The following is a 15,152-nucleotide window of genomic DNA, read 5'->3' on the forward strand; positions in this document are numbered from 1 at the left end:
GGGCCAAGCGCCAAGGAAAAGAGCAAAGCATAGCAAATCAAAGAAAATTTGTAACGGCTATGATGCTATTGGGAGAATTTTCTACCTTTACTGATAGACTTAAATATCATTTGGTTGCTGAGGCCGAATATAGATGACCCAAATAGATTTTTTTTGTTAGCAATTTTTATTCATCAAGCTATTAATTGCTCAAGGTTTGTGTATATTTTGCAATGCTTGTGCAAAAAACCCGTTAAATCTAATAAATTATAACATTGATTCATAATATACCTAAAATATGATAATCATATGATAATCTTAGTACGTCTCTAGGTTGGGGTAATGAGAGGCAATAGTCAGTTAAGTATTTGCCATGAGGATGAATGTTATTTCAGGTATAAGAAAGAAAGTTGAAATCATAATTATTCAAATTTATTCATGAAAACCCACGCGTTCACATGTTTTTCAGACAGGACATAACAATTACTTACTTTACTCTAATCGCTTTATTTCTAATCGTTTTCTTTCAGTGTCAATGTGCTGGTACCGCTAAATACGCGAAGTGTGAACTGCTGTCTCGACTGGCTCTTTAAACACCCTTGAATTATGGTTAAACGTGATTTATTTCTATCTAACGTGAAACATAATAGTTTCACTTCCCAATGTTACGCACTTAGGCAGCTCTTGATTGGAATAAGAGGAGCATTGTTGCTGTTTGGCACTAGAACTTATTGAGAGCAGACTGGCTTGATACCTCTGCCACTGAGCCCAATGCGGTTACTAGGGGTAAGTGCAAATAGCCCAGATGCCAACCAATCGGCAATTTTGCACAAAAACCAGCAACGTGATATACCAGAAAGAAGCACAAAATGACAACCTCGTTACGATTCTGTTCTGTACTCGGCCAATCAAGCACTATTGCCCCAACCAGAATTATTTAGAAGAACAACTACATCCGTTGACTTGTCTGCATAAAAAACTTTTTGCTTAGTGTAGATTAAAATTGCGGCATTTCCTGGTAGTTGTTAACCTTCTTTTGAGCATCCAGTCTAATCTACAATACTGAGGTGAGCTCGCTTTCGCTAACAGGTAATAGCTATTGAGTTTGAAAAGCAAATTTTAACATTGAAACTAACTTGTTACACCTAAAAAATGCATCCTGATACGTACTGCACTAATCTATAGAAACAAAGCGATGTAATACCCTCTCCCTTCCCCCTTGCCGCAGTCGAATAGGAAAGGCTACAATTTTCTATCAATATCATAATAAGACTTATGCTGTCGATAACTGCAAAAATTGAAGCAACTTTTCATCACATTTTGTATCAAATTCGCACAAGTTTCAAATGAATATTATCAGCGAGAAATACTGCTTGTATTTCAAATACGACATTGGCATCCATTTTGTTTACAGTTGATTATTTTGGAAAACCAAAACTTAAGTGTGACGTCACTTGCAGATCGACAACAACAGGGAACCAAGTTGTCTATGTGTTTGAATCTGTCTTGTTGCGTAGAAATGTTGAATGGAGGGAGCGTCGCTCAAGTCTGTATCACATCCTGCTAAACAGATATACTTTTATTTAAGGTAAGAGCTTGTATCCTGTACGGTTTCATGTTTTTATTCTGTTACTTTTCAAACGTTAATCTTTGTGCCGGAGACTGCTGAAACAGCCATTTAGTAAATATACCTGCGAGATATCGATTATTAGGATGTGGCCTATTGTTTTTCTTGATATATCATTTCAATGTTAGGAATGCATGTAAGCGGATATAACTCGGCCTCCTCTTTTGGGTGTGTATCTTTTTTGTTGTTATCACTTAGCGTGTTAGTTTGAGATAGTGTTGCTTAGTAAAAATTAAACTTGACGTTTACAGGCTGTTAGAATAATTTCGTTCTATTGAACATGAACGTTTTGTCAACAATTAAGTTACCTTGTCTTATAACGGGACGATGATCGTGCACGTGTGTCCGACAAACTCTTATTGTTGTGGGCAAAGTTTTTCTCTTGTGGGCAAATATGGAGCGCCACATACTGACTAGAAATTTGATAAAACGTCCTGAAGTTTCATGCGAAGCGTCTATCCCAAAGAAACTCAGGACCATTGTTTTCTTTACTTGATGTAGAGAGTAAAGGCACACCAGCCAGTGTTGTTAATTGTTAGTTCAGTTGTCAACTGGGTATTCTAGACACTTAGCAAAGTCGACAAGGAAATATAAAGCAGTAAGTAATTAGAAACATCGACCATTACAAGAAACTTTGGGAAGCATTTTCTTTCTGAACCTTCCATATTTGAACCAAATTAAATGATTGAAATCTAACTATAACAACTATGTGTGATTTAGTCAACTTTGTGACAGAGGTGCCACAATCAACTTCCTTTAGAGAAACAATCTATTCACTGTATTATTCTATATTTATTACAATAACTTCTAAAGTTCAACTTATAAAGTTGAGTTTTATTTCATTCATTAGCTTTTCTTTAAGTCTGGTGATTTGATATTTTATTGAGTTTGTTCACAAAAAGTACATTTTTGTGGAAGACAAATTAATGTTGTCTATATATCCTTATTTGTGTATAATGCACTTTTTATTTAGTTTAAAATTTATCAACACGATACTCATTTGCAGGTACTATTTATTTTTGTAATGTCCTATGAATGTTTTGTTTACAAATTATCTTTTTGTGCAAGGTGAACCATAGATTAAGAATGTGTGGAAAGAAACCTTTCAGAACTTAAATTGCTTGCTGAATGTTTAAACCATTTAATCATTCTCATGTTGAAGCTATGTTTTTGCTAATTCTTTGTTTCATGACTTTGTTTTGTTCATTTAAGGTACTTGGTGCTTTTTGTTGTTATTTGCAGCCACCATTTTTGAATTAATTAATATCCACTTGCAAAGAAAAACTGATCTACTGCATCTGTTAATTTGAACAGGACTAGCTGTGGGCTTTATTGCCCTACCTTCAAGCAAAGAAAAAACAAGTTGCCCTGAAAGACCCCCTAGAATCGACATTGAAATAAGACTTTGTTATTGCACTGATGGCTTCAGCTGGCATTGTTGGTGAACTAAATGCACACCTCGAGAAAAGGAGTAAGACAAACTCTTCTGATCCAGCAGTTATTAGTGTAGAGGAAAACCATACTGAAGTGAAAAATGAGGAGGGGATTGAAGGTGCTTCAAAGAAGAAATCAAAAGGGGGTATTTTCGGTAAATTTAAAAGGCTAGTAAAAAAACCTGGACAAAAGAAGCAAAATGTTGACAAAGGCTCAAAGGAAAATGGCCAAATACAAGACAAGCGTCGGACTAAGTCAACTCCAGATTTGACAGAGTCTGTGGAGGAAAATAAAGCTTCAAGTCCAAGTCATGGCTCAAAGCAAAAGGTACCTTTAAATTCTATTTTGACATGCCAGTACCTAAAAGAATAAAAGAATTACAAATCTATGCAATTATGATTATCCTTTGACCACCTATGTTAATTTTGAGAAAAAATAAAGTGAAACTATATATATCACTTGCTTTTTTAGTTATCTTCACAAGCTAACTAAACTAACTCTTTGTGTAAACAAATTTCATTCAACAGTTTCAGTTTATGAAAGCAAAAGGTTTGCTTGAGGTTTTTCTTGGAAACATGAAGCAAGAACCAGACACAAATCCACTTAAGGCCACTAATTTGATCAAAAATGGACTCAACTTCTTCCCCAATGTTAATCCCTGTGAGAAAATGTGTTGCAAATTCTGTTTCCATAAGGAGTTTATATCAGTTTCATAGTTACAGATATTTTTCTCTATTGATTGGGTGCTCTTTTTTTAATATTATAGAATGATCTATAAACTACTTTAATACTTTTGGTGATAAAGTTAGGAGCTTCCTAAATATTTGGTTGAGATATTTAGAGCTGATAAAGCTATGCACCTTTATAAGATTATCTAGGCTTTCAATCATTGAAATTGTATGAGTAAATAAAGAATAATAACTAGAAAATTTATCTAGGACAATCTGAACTTTTTGAGCAAACAAGACAAGCATCGCTTGAGGCAAAGTTTTCGAGGTTCACTCACAAGCTTGGATTGTGCTAATATTTTGTATTTCTTCAATTTGATAGATTTATAAAGAATATTTTTGCATCCTCTTGTATTCCCCGTTTCCGGATCAAAATTTGAATATTCTAGGGTATATCTGTTCCTTTCGAATTTTCATAATGCACATTTTTATCCTGATCCTTTGCTCTAAAATTTTTCAGTTCCGAGGTAGGCCAACTCTTTCCAACAATGCGGAACTAACACTTAATTTACATGTTGATGATCTACAATTTTATTGTTCTTTAGCGGTCGCTTTATAGTTTAAAAACCAAAAATTTTCGCCCACGCAGCTAGGATGACCACAGTCCTACCTACCGAAGTTTCATTATTTCCATCGTTCAAAATGGATTCATTCCACTGCCAGACTTATTCATTTTATCCTTCCAATTAACTGAAAGTTGTTTGAAATACTGTTTTTGTCTGTCCTATCAAGTCCTTTTATGTTTTGCCTACAAGTTCCGATTTTGCCTACATCCTCCGATCTAATTGCAGATTGGCAGATAACGAGAATCAGTCTGGGAAAATATCAGGGTTGGTAGATTCTTTTGGGGCTTCAAGCCAAATCAATGTTGGAAAAAAGCCAAATTAAGCCAAAATGTAAACGAGGCGGCAAAACAATAGAAAATTTCAAGTAGTAAACGAGGCTAAAAGTAACTTTTTTTGTTCAATCCATAGGGTGCTTGACCCCCTTTAACCCTTACGCAATTCTCTACCCACAGCTTAAATTTTCACTTTTGTGAAAATGCTTAGGTATTCTTCAACTGACTGATTCTTTTTCACTTTTTGTGAAAACACTTTTTCATTATATTCATAAAATTCCTACACATGATGTACATGTAAGGGAACGCATTTTTGATAAAAGTGAAACAAAGCGAAAGGGGAGCAAACAAAAAATTTTAGGCTTAGCCGTTTTTACTATCAGAATATTTACCCTTCCCTCAAAATTTCATCATTTGATTTAGATGAAGTAGAAAGTCAGTCCATACGACACAACCGCCTCCAAGTACCCCTCCCCCCTTTTCGCATCGCGGTCATTAAACCCTGCTTCAACTGGCAGAAGGAATGAAGAACAAAGCGAAAACCACGTAGCAATTGGACAAGGTGGATAAAATCACAGATGTTCAACAAAGTGTCTAAATCACAGTAAAATATGTGCATTAACTGCTTTAATTGTCAATTTCTGTTAGAATGATGAAAAAGGAAGAAAGGTAGGAAATAAGTACTTATGCCTGTACTTGTGGAAAAAAGCCAAAATTAAGCCAAAAAGTTACTTTAAGCCAAAAGGAATTTCTGAAGCCAAACAAGTTCGAAAAAAAGCCAAATTTCTGGAATTTGGCTTAAAAAAGCCAATATACCAACCCTGGAAAATATTGTAGCTAGCGGCCTTGCTAGTTAACGCCTACCGAACTTTTGCTTTTAAGCCACATTGAACTTTGCCCAATAACTCAATAACCCAATAACGATTATAATGTATTGGTTATAACCCTCCCTTTTTGTAATGTTTGTGGTGTAAGGATGAGGATGGAAAGCTTTTTCACTTTCACTCTCTTAATGACGTCACTCTCCACTGACCGCAGTTATCTAACAATGATATTTCAAGCAATGCCCTCGAAAGCCAGCCAAGGAACTTCAGTAGGACATCAGTACTATGTTCCTATTGCTATATACTTCCAGAACTTCCATGGAAATTCATTCGGCCAGCATGGAACTTCCATTTAGGCCTTGGCTCTTGTTTATTCACCCCATCTACCCAACTTCTCGACGCTGCTGATTGCTGACCAAGCAAATGTCATGACTATCAGAAATCTGTCTATTTTTGTAGGCTATCATACCCTCACCCCAAACCCCATGTAGTTACCTCCCTCGTAGGATGCTCGCTACGACTTACAATCAGCTACTTATCTTTGTATTTATGTATTCTTTTTCTGATTTTTCCCAAAACTCGTTTATCAGCACTGTTGATCTGAAAATGCGAGAATGTATTAGTTTACAAATCGATATTTCAACACGATCTATAGGTACTCCAATGTTACAACAACAAAATACCCCAATTATATTGTTGCTTCAGCGGTCGATCTGTCAAAAGGAATGTTTTTGCTGGGGCTTTATCCCACCTTTTTGTTCATTTAATTGACGAAATTCCAAAAAGAGATTTTTCACTAATTAATTTATCTATCAGAAGGACCTGTTTGGTACGTTAATCAATTGTTGTAATCGAAAGTTCCAAACAGTACCCTTCGAATGATATAAAGTTGTTCTGTAGTAATATTTTTGTTTCTCAATTTAAATCATCCCCGAGAAAATCAACAGTCTTGATGTTAAAAAAAATAGTCCTGCCTTCGAACTTAGCTTAGAAATTACTTTGCAAATCTTCTCTGAGTCAGTTGTTACTATACAACATCATCTGATAATGTATCTTCCAAACTTTGTATCTGGGGTAGTGGGGAGTTCTTTTATTCTCCTGAAGCAGCCTCCATGAGTCAATTGCTTGTCTGAGAATGGATTTCTCAATTTTTTTGTCATTTGTCAAACTGGTTAAGTTTTTGAAGCCCAGTTTGTTTACTTTCCAAGACTGATTCCTCATATCGTTTTCTTCATAATTTCTTACCTAGAAATTATCCCACTGTTGGGATTGAATGTATCACCTTAATCAAGTTTGAAGTCATTACGTCACTTTCAAAGTTATTAACTCTTGGCCGCATTATCTGAAGGAACACCATAAAATTCTTCTGAACGTTCAAAATCAGTTAAATATGTAAAGTATTGGGTGATACATAGCCAGTGGAAGGTTTAAGTTTTCCAAGGGATTATTATGATTTTTAACTTGGTTCATTAAGTTATCTGTACATAAAGTGTTTATGTGGCCATTTCTCCGCCAATTTTATAGTATTTTTGATTTATTTTGAACATTTGATATTTTTTTATGCTCTTTCAGGTTATTTGGTTCAAATTCAACAATTCTAAAAAAAAAATTTGTGATAAGTCCCCGAAGAACTCTATTGATCTATCTCGTTTCAGCATGGCATCTCGCTGTTTTTCGAGCGAAAGATAAAAGGCCGTTCATCATTGAAAAGCAAAGCTAAGAAGGATGAGTCCCGCAGTGAGCCTGTTTCCCCTGAAAACAAAGCACGAGCGTACACGAGCCCAGTACGCACGATGGAGAAAAAGGAGAGAGAGGAACTCGAAACAATCAATAAAAAAATAGCCGATGACTCTTTCTTTCAAGTTTCGCTCACAAGCCAAGGTCCCGAAACTTCTGTTTTAAGTGGTTAGTATTCGTGAATTTTTTAGATCCATTGTTAAGTCTTATTTTTGCTTACGCATTTTATTTGCTTATTAGCACCCTTAAATGGAAACCTTCAAGTTCTGGAACTTCACAGTTTTTGTAATTTTTGGTTCTGTTAGCTTAGTTTGATGTTTAGAAAGTCATATTCCTCGAAAAGCCGGCCTATTTACCCAGTGAAAAGTGCTTATTTAAGGCAACTCTATTAACCCCCTTAGATAGTGTTCCTCTACCTTTCCCAATCCCCATTCCAGATTCAGGGTCATTGCTCTAGGGGGCGTGAGGGGTGTGACACCCCACTCGAAAAAAAATTCCCTTACAAAACGAGGATTTTTTTGTCATCTTGAGGTGCTTTGTTGGCAAATTTTCAAACTTGTGGGTGAATAAAGGATGACTCATCTCATCGTCAGGATATGGGACCAGGAGACTCCCCTTGTGCACCATAGCTAGACACGGGCCTGCCCAGGGTGCTGCTAGATCTAGAATTTTTTCGCCCTTCGGTCGCAGATTTGAGTCCTTCCCTGGTTTTGTTCTATTACTCACATTTTCTCCCTTACCCGGATCCTTCTTGAAATGGAAACGTCTTGAATGTTAAATTTACTGAATATGAATGCAAGCTGCATGTCAAGTGTAGCGTTGCAATATACAGTGATGTTCAGTGATGTATCTTATACTCAGTTCTTATTTACGAAGGCAAATCGATTATCGGGTGAATGGATGGGCTAGAGTATGATTCTATGTTTTGGAACTCTCCCTGTGCAGGGCCGTCGGAACAGGGGGGGCTGGAGCTCCCCAATAATTGTCAAACTGTAGTATGTTTCCTTTATAACAGTGTACTGAATGAGAAGGAATACAATGGGCAGCCACCCCCCCCCCCCAATATGAATTTCATTACGACAGCACTGCTGTGATTGATGCATCTGTATTAAGGCTCTGCTCGTGTTTGAAACAGTTAGCTCGAGGCAGTAACATAAGATATTTATAAACATTGGCTTTCTTCTCCTACCATTTTCAGCCTATTTAAGAAATTCTGCATGCATATGGGATCAAGATAAATCAGATCTAAATGGGCAGATTATTTAGCACAGGTAGCAAAATGAAGCCGAATCATCAGGGCTACTCTGATCAAGTGACTTGCACACAGTGAAGAGTGGGATAGGATAAGCATTGCCCTCCAATAATTTCGTAGAAGATGTTCGCGATGTGGGTTGAATTCGAGCTATGCATTTTCTACAATTGATTCCTATGGTTCCATGTATGTGATCCAAATATGCTTTTGCTGTGTACCGCCCTGTGCTCTAGACCACAGTGTCTTTAAAGTTTACCATACAAGCCTATATTGAAATCATTATATGATTTCCTTAACATTGCAAACTGCCTTCATGCTTTTTGTACTTGGTAACAACTGTTTAATTTTCACTAAGTATGAGGAATAATTAAGCCTTGCGTTTTTAGGTATGTCAACAACATTGGATGATTTTGGCGTAGTGTCTGAAGCAAGCCCTGGAATAGGGCAACAAAATGTGGCCCAAGATAGAATTCGTTTGGCACCTAAAGGAAGACGAAAGCCAACAAGATTCAACTCAAAAACGGATACCTCAGAGAATAATGCAGCAAAGAAAGATAAAACTGATGAAACCTCAAAGGCAGATAAAACAGGACGGAAGGAGAGTGTTGAAAAACCTAAGACAGTAGAAAAGCCAAAAACAGCAGAAAGACCAGATAAGGCAGTTATTACAGAAAAAATGGAAAAGACGAAAAAGCCACTGGTACCACAGAAACCTCAAAAGTCAGTGAAAGGAAGCAGTTCACCGAAGGCTGAAGGGATAACTAAAACTGATGGGGTACAGATTGAGGTTAAATCAGACAAAAATGAGGGGAGTCTGCCTAAAGTATTGGTTGAGGAACAAACCACTGGCAACCAGACAGAGAAATTACCAGCTTTGGATCTCTCTCTAGGTGATGATTGTCAAACACTTGATCTGAGTGACACCGTCATAATAAAAACACCCACGGAACCAAGAACAAAAGAGGATGTCAAAAAAACTAGTACACCTGTTAATCAGGATTTTGGTTCTTGGGAACACCTTTTTGGTGCAAGAAGTGACAAAAGTTCAAACAAAAGTGATTCCTCTGAAGTACTTGTAACCAGTGAAGAAAAACCAGTTAAGGAAGAATCAAAGACTAGAACTGTTGAATCTTTTGATAGGAAAGAAGGACTGAAGGCTGTGGATGAAAAGAAAGCTTCTGAAGAAAACAAAGGTCAGCTTATATTAGACTTGATAGAAGGAAAAACAGGGGTATCAAAGGATGTAGATGAAAACGCTAAGTCAGGAAAGAACAAATCTCCTAAAAATTCTGTTGTTGTGGCCAAAACAGAGGGCGATGGTAAAGTTGCTTGTAGGAATGAGCAAGAAATGTCAACAGCATTTGATGCCTTAATCTCCAGAACACAGCGAGTAAATGAGGAACAGCAGACAAAAGACATGAACAGCAAACAAGAACTGAAAGATATTGCTAAAGACAATAAGCCTGTTAAGACAACCCAGCTTAACTGGAGCTTTGACCTGCAAGAGTCAGATGACATGCGAAGTAATGATGTGCAACCCATGATCTTTAAACGTAGCCACTCTTTGTCTTCACCCTCAAAAAATCATGATGTTGACAGTCGAGCAGAAGACAGTAAGCCAGAATTAATCAAATGGAAAAGCATGGATGATTCAATGACTCAAGAAGAAAGAGATAAGAAAGATGAAGCACCACACCCAGCCAATGGTGAGGTGCCACAGTGGGTATCTATTGCTAGAGAGAAGCATATGCGACATTCATCTATGGATGAGGAAGATGAAGATGATGGTACATTAGAAGAAACGATGGAAGAAATTAAAGACATTGCAGCTCAGGTTTGTGTTGCTTTTTGTTGTATTATGCAGCTTGTTTCCAAGGATATTTTAAATAGCTCTCAGCAAGCAGATGACATTCATTTTCATTCAGGGCTGTACATATTAAACTTCACTTAAAAGATTGGAAAAGTTTCATGATATGCTAAGCATTTTTTTCAGTCAAACATCATTCAACAAGGACTTCAAATGTACATCAGAACAATAATCAATGTAGCCACTACATAAACCATCCATTGACTAATATGTTGTTTCCAACCCAGAAAGTCATATTTAACGTGTGGAGAACATGGCACTAGAAAAGAGACAATGTGCCTATTACATGTCTTGATTCTAACTGAACTAAAATTGCTTACAAACTAACAAACTTATATTGAGCTGATTCTCTTCCTGTTAGATTGGCCAGCCAAGGAATATAGTCTCACCCCCAACAAAGGACAAACCAGCCACTGCAACATCAAAAATTCCAAAACCTGCCTTTAAATCACAATCAATGAAAATCTCTAGTTCCAACACTGCATCAGCTACTAAGCTACAGCCAAGAAACTCTGTCACATCGAAGGTAAGTTCACCAGTTAGCACCTGTATCGTCTGTTCAAAACCAGCATACCAGTTTGAAAGGTGTGATGTAGATGGAAAGGTAATTCATAAAAATTGTGCTCGTTGTTCAATGTGTTCCAGAACAATGAATGTTGGCACTATACGAGTTGTAAATGAGAAACTGTATTGTGGAATTCATGCAAGAACTGCTGTGTCATAGGAACAAACTATTTATTTGGTTAGATGTTTAAAACTGACACAGTTGGACCGCACTGCAATATCATTGCTACATAATGCTAGATATTCTATTTGTATGTTTTTGTGATATTTACAAAGTTTGTCTGTTTACCATTTTGGTATTCATTAAAACAGCACACTTGTTAATAAACGCTGTTAAGGAACTTTTATCAACATTTTCTAACTGTTGCTCCACTCAGCCATGTACTTTGATAGCCATTATAACATGATAATTCCAATTAATGTTCATTATAATGTTTGGCACTGAGTTGGCTCAATATCCACCAAATTTTAAAGGTTTGAATAGAAAAATTGAAATGTATGATGTCCATATAAAATTGTTCCTGTAGACACATATCACTTGGCTGGTAGCATAGAAAGTGTTATATTTTGTGCCTTGTTTAGCAATGGAAATCAAAATAGTCTTGCAACATTTTTAATATGATGCAAGCAAATATGCATAAGATTTCAAACCGAGCCATCCCATAACAGTACTTTGTTTTCGAAGAAGTTATAATTCTGTTTCTGTAAAAAGAAGACTTTTAGGAAAAATGCATTGTCAAGTAAGCAAATAAAAACCTCAGTTTCTGTATAAGGCCAAATGCTGTTAAAGCAAGGAAGTGTAAATTTAAATGAGTAAAGCAGATTGTTCTCTCACTTGACATTGATAGGTATAGGTAAATCCTTATAAACAGCAAGAAAATTTCATGATAATTTAATTCACCAGATTTGATTCCCTGTTTTTTTAGTCTTGTGGTACCAGCTTTTAAAAGTAATTATGTTCTCCTTCCTAATTTGCTGATACATGTTTTTAAAATGCCTAAATTTTACATTTACCCTTGGCCAAATTGGAATGAGAGTTGTTCAATTTTTTTTTCTTTTGAGAAATTAAGATTAGTCAATTTGTTCAAATGTTGTAGTATATTATTTATGTTTATATTTAAGTCCATTTTTGTAAGGTTAGAATACAAAGATGTTTTCTCTATGACAGTGTCCTAGTTTTATGAAAAATTGCACAGCCTTAATTTAAGTTATACTTTATGGAGATTAATGTAATTTTGCTCAGAAATTGAACTTTTTATCACACATTTAATGAAACAGGAAATATATACCAATTTTTCTTTATCACAAACACTCTAAAGCATCATTAGCAATTGCAAACAAAGAAGCATGATTTCTGTTTATCATTGTTTAAATTTTATGATAAGATATACATATAAATGTTAAAGCCCCATGCTGTGTTTTGATTAAATGTTTTATTGTCTATTGCAGACTAAAATCGTTTTATAGAGTTTTGCTAAGTTCTTGACATAAGTATTGGTAAGTTCTTGACTAAGTTTAATAGGTTTGTGTATAATAGCACTAGTTGCACATAGAATGTAAACAATCCAAAGTTGTATCTGTGTTTTAGATAGTATTTAATTGAATATTTAAGCATTGTTTGATTTATGTGTGTATTCTAAAAAAGTATGTTTAGATGCTGAATTTGGATATTACTTTCTACGATTTTTCTTGCAAGAAATTTTGAAAGGGAGAATTGTGTATAAAATGTCTTCAACACATATTGATACTTCTGACTTCAATAGAAAGGTATTACAACAACTTCAAGAAACAATTTTTCATATATGTGTAATTAAAATAAAGGTATTTTTGAAGACTATTTTAAGGATCTCTGAAACTGCATCTGAAACATCATAAATCATGAATATACAAGTGAATACTTAAAATTATATACAATTGATAACTTTGATTCTTCCTTTGTTTTTGAATCCAGTAATTGTGTTTTGTCAAGAAGACCCAGGTCTGATTTTGACAGGTGAGGAGAGGGAGATCTTGAAACTAACTTCAAAACCAAAATAAAAATTAAAAAACTGTGGCTTTTTTAACCTGTGTGTTAGTTTAAGAATGTTGTCCTTGTTAATTGCATGTCATTCAACATTTGTACATGTCTCAAAGGCCATAAATGTTGTCCAACTGGACCTGGACAAGATTTCAGTATGCCTCATTTTCAATTTCTTCCTTAAAGGATTCATCTTCACTTTCAATGACTCTAATTTTCCTTTTACCAGCATTTATTTCCTTCTTTTTGCCAGTATCGCTTTCTTCTTCAGAATCAATGATACCATACAAATTTCCAAATGGGTCTTTTATGTCTTGTATATTAGTATCAATTGGCTTCAATCTGTTTCTCGTTGTTCGAGTTGTTTTTCCTCCACTTGAACCTTATATTGAAAAAATAATATATTTTAAAATTTAGTACAAATTTTTGAAGTGTTTTTCACAACAGGGCATTGAATTGGTTTATTTATCAGCCACTCACCCACATTTTATTCAGCAAAACTGTTCAAACAACCAACTAAAAAGACTTGCATTGAACCAACGCAAAAATTGTTAAAAGAGAGTAATTGAATTAATTTCAAAAGGAAGAGAGCTAGATGAAAACAGTAAGGGTAAAGAACAAGTACTTCAGTTGTAAACAAAAGATGTTGCACTGTTGTCATTCAAATTTGTTTTTTGTTGAGTTCACTCGTTGCATTCTGCATAAAATTCTGAAAAATTGTGGTGAAAATAAAAACAAAAAACTTACCATTGTAGTCAATTATGTTGCATAGATCCAGTTCAGCAACTTCTTTTTTTGCTTCAATTTTTTTCCTCATTTTTTTGCATTTTTCAAGTGTTGGCTTCCCTTTGTAGAGATTAGAAGTTCTACTTTTATAAAGGATAAATTATATTTCATTTTAAAAACTATGGTTGCAGAAACTTGGGATATTTGATTTCATGGTGTCAAATTAAGGAATAGATTTAATAAAATTGTAGTGACACTTAACATTATAGCATTTAGCACTCAAATAACTGTATTTGCACTTGTTTCCTGTTACAAAAAAGCCATTACTGTAATTCTGAACTTCAATGCCCCATAAACCTTGAATGATTGAAGGAAACTTAAAATATTCAGTAGCGCATATCAAGGATTTCATCGGAAAGGGTTTTTTTTCCAGCCAAAGGTTATATGTGCTGTATTGGCTGTTTTTGCTGCAAAATTACCATTACCTTTCAGGCCCTGCTCTTCCAGCATCTCCAACAGTTTTGCCTCCTTTGCCTTTTTTGATTTGCATCCTTCAAATACCTTTGCATAATTCTGTATCCTTATTCCAGCAACAGCCAAATACTTTTTCAATTTCAAAATTTTTGAGCTCTCTTGTGTTGATTTCTGGCCTGACTGCTTCTCACTTTTACTTTTCTGAAATTAGAAATTCAAATAATAAATCTGCAGCCTTCTAATACAAAAAATCTTGTTGATTAAACTTAATGACAATTTTACAGCACCAAGAAAATAAGAAAATATCCTGCTAAGAGCAAATACCAAAATAGAATTTAATGAAAAAATGACCCTATCTGGATCCATGCTATATTAATATTTCAAATAATTATACCATTCACACACCCCTGAATATTGTTACGTCATATTATAGATAACTTTGAATATTTTTGTCCATTGTTAATGTTAATATAAATAGAAATTTGAAGTTACTTTTGTTTTTCTCCTTTCTTCCTCTCCTTTGTCTGATGATGAACTGTCTTCAATGCTATCATTTGAACGTTTACGTTTTTTGGTTTTAACATCCAGTTTTTTCTTTATTGGACGATCAAGTTCTTCCTCAGACGAGTCACGGTTTTGATCTTCATCACTATCAATATCATCTACTTTGTTATCCTGGTTTTCTTCGCCATCAGCCGAATCTCGATTTTCTGGATCTGCCTCGCAAGATTCTGTCTCCTGCTCTAGTGATGTTCCCTTTTTTGTGTTGGCCAGGGTCGGCTCGAGCTCAGGGTCATTTGTTAATGATACATTATTTTCATCATGGCTCGTATCCAAATCAACATTTTCATGATCTACCTCGTTAGATTCAGTCTCCTGTTCTGGTGACGATGATATTCCCTTTTCTATGTTGGCCAGGGTCGGCTCGAGCTTAGGGTCATTTGTTAATGATACATCATTTTCATCATGGCTTGTATCCAAATGAAGCTGTAAATTTGATTCAGATTCAGTTAATTCTGTTGAAGTATCCATTTAGTTATGCTTCACGAAAACTACCGCGAGAAATTCAAGTTGTTTGGCGCCAA

The 15,152-nt window shown here is 35.3% G+C and overlaps 2 protein-coding genes across 3 annotated transcripts; one reads left to right on the forward strand and one right to left on the reverse strand.

Moving 5' to 3' along the window:
• The first annotated feature begins 25 nt into the window (after window positions 1-25).
• LOC135686757 (uncharacterized) lies at window positions 26-12,512 on the forward strand. Of its 2 annotated transcripts, none has more exons than XM_065203071.2 (5): window positions 26-1,567; window positions 2,921-3,367; window positions 7,086-7,335; window positions 8,806-10,253; window positions 10,648-12,512. In XM_065203071.2, the coding sequence occupies exons 2-5, from the start codon at window positions 3,026-3,028 to the stop codon at window positions 11,008-11,010; spliced, it is 2,403 nt and encodes an 800-aa protein (XP_065059143.2). In that variant the 5' UTR covers window positions 26-1,567; window positions 2,921-3,025; the 3' UTR covers window positions 11,011-12,512. The 2 variants fall into 2 exon arrangements, with proteins under 2 accessions (XP_065059143.2, XP_065059144.2); XM_065203072.2 differs by lacking the exon at window positions 26-1,567 and adding an exon at window positions 1,587-1,774.
• Window positions 12,513-12,630: 118 nt separating this feature from the next.
• On the reverse strand, window positions 12,631-15,099 carry LOC135686761 (uncharacterized). Its single transcript, XM_065203077.2, has 4 exons — window positions 14,560-15,099; window positions 14,079-14,268; window positions 13,615-13,713; window positions 12,631-13,249 (listed from the first exon to the last, which is right to left on the reverse strand). The coding sequence occupies exons 1-4, from the start codon at window positions 15,097-15,099 to the stop codon at window positions 13,020-13,022; spliced, it is 1,059 nt and encodes a 352-aa protein (XP_065059149.2). The 3' UTR covers window positions 12,631-13,019.
• Between the last annotated feature and the right edge of the window lie 53 nt (window positions 15,100-15,152).

Source organism: Rhopilema esculentum, chromosome 6 (genome assembly GCF_057945365.1).
Source record: "Rhopilema esculentum isolate cy_ngs chromosome 6, ASM5794536v1, whole genome shotgun sequence".
Taxonomy (NCBI): Eukaryota; Metazoa; Cnidaria; class Scyphozoa; order Rhizostomeae; family Rhizostomatidae; genus Rhopilema; species Rhopilema esculentum.